Source organism: Propithecus coquereli, unplaced genomic scaffold, assembly GCF_000956105.1.
Source record: "Propithecus coquereli isolate 6110/MARCELLA unplaced genomic scaffold, Pcoq_1.0 Scaffold47, whole genome shotgun sequence".
Taxonomy (NCBI): Eukaryota; Metazoa; Chordata; class Mammalia; order Primates; family Indriidae; genus Propithecus; species Propithecus coquereli.
The window spans coordinates 6,299,723-6,300,514 of record NW_012150507.1 but is presented as its reverse complement, the minus strand read 5'-3'; the positions used below and the strand labels follow the sequence as shown (position 1 = coordinate 6,300,514).

General features: G+C 33.3%; 1 protein-coding gene across 1 annotated transcript in view; it reads right to left on the bottom strand.

The window, feature by feature from the left end:
* DDX4 (DEAD (Asp-Glu-Ala-Asp) box polypeptide 4) overlaps positions 1-792 on the bottom strand; it is a 95,963-nt gene that overhangs the window by 20,464 nt on the left and 74,707 nt on the right. Inside the window, exon 6 of the mRNA XM_012655269.1 lies at positions 503-604. Coding sequence (XP_012510723.1) covers positions 503-604 — 102 coding nt within the window. The remainder of the gene's footprint in view (positions 1-502; positions 605-792) is intronic.

The following is a 792-nucleotide window of genomic DNA, read 5'->3' as shown; positions in this document are numbered from 1 at the left end:
ATTAAATCATTATTACAATTTATGTTTTTAGCTTCCAAATCCACTAATGTGTCCTCCTCTGTTAATAGACACATACATTCCAACAGTGACTTCTGAAGACAGTACCTTAGCTCCAAAGGAGTGACAGCTGGAGAAATTTAAGGCAGAAAGCTACGTTGGTTAAGGAAGGTGTGTTGAGAGGTAGAGCCACATAGAAGGCCACCTATTTATAAAGTCAGCCATATTACCAAGACTCTAAAACACTTATTAGCATGTAATATTAAAGAGCTGAGTCACACAAACTTATTTAAAAAATTCATATATTCCAAGTTAACCAACATGCAATTACATATGTCTCTAAAAAATTGTTATATACAATGTGGGTGATTAATTTCTATCAGCCACTGTGCTAAGCTATTCTGATATGATCCTGATAAAAACCTTCTTTGATAGGCTTTTTTTTAATTTTTAAATCATTTCCTTCTTAACAGATGAAGCAAACCATTTGCAATACACTACTAACTTGGACTTCTTAGACCAAATCCTCCACGGCAACCTCGGAAACTACCTCTTCCACCTCTTCTGGATAGCCCTGAAGCTTCTGAATCTTTTCCAGCTTGATAGCCTATAATATTAAAACATACACACAAGAACAATACAAAACAACAACAAAGAAATCTTGGGCACATGGTGGCCAAATTTAATTTAGGCTTTGAATAATTCAATAACTTTAAAAATTTTACGGCATTAATAGGTAGTTACTAAAAAGGAATGCCATATTTGACCTATAAATATTCAACTTTACTAATATAT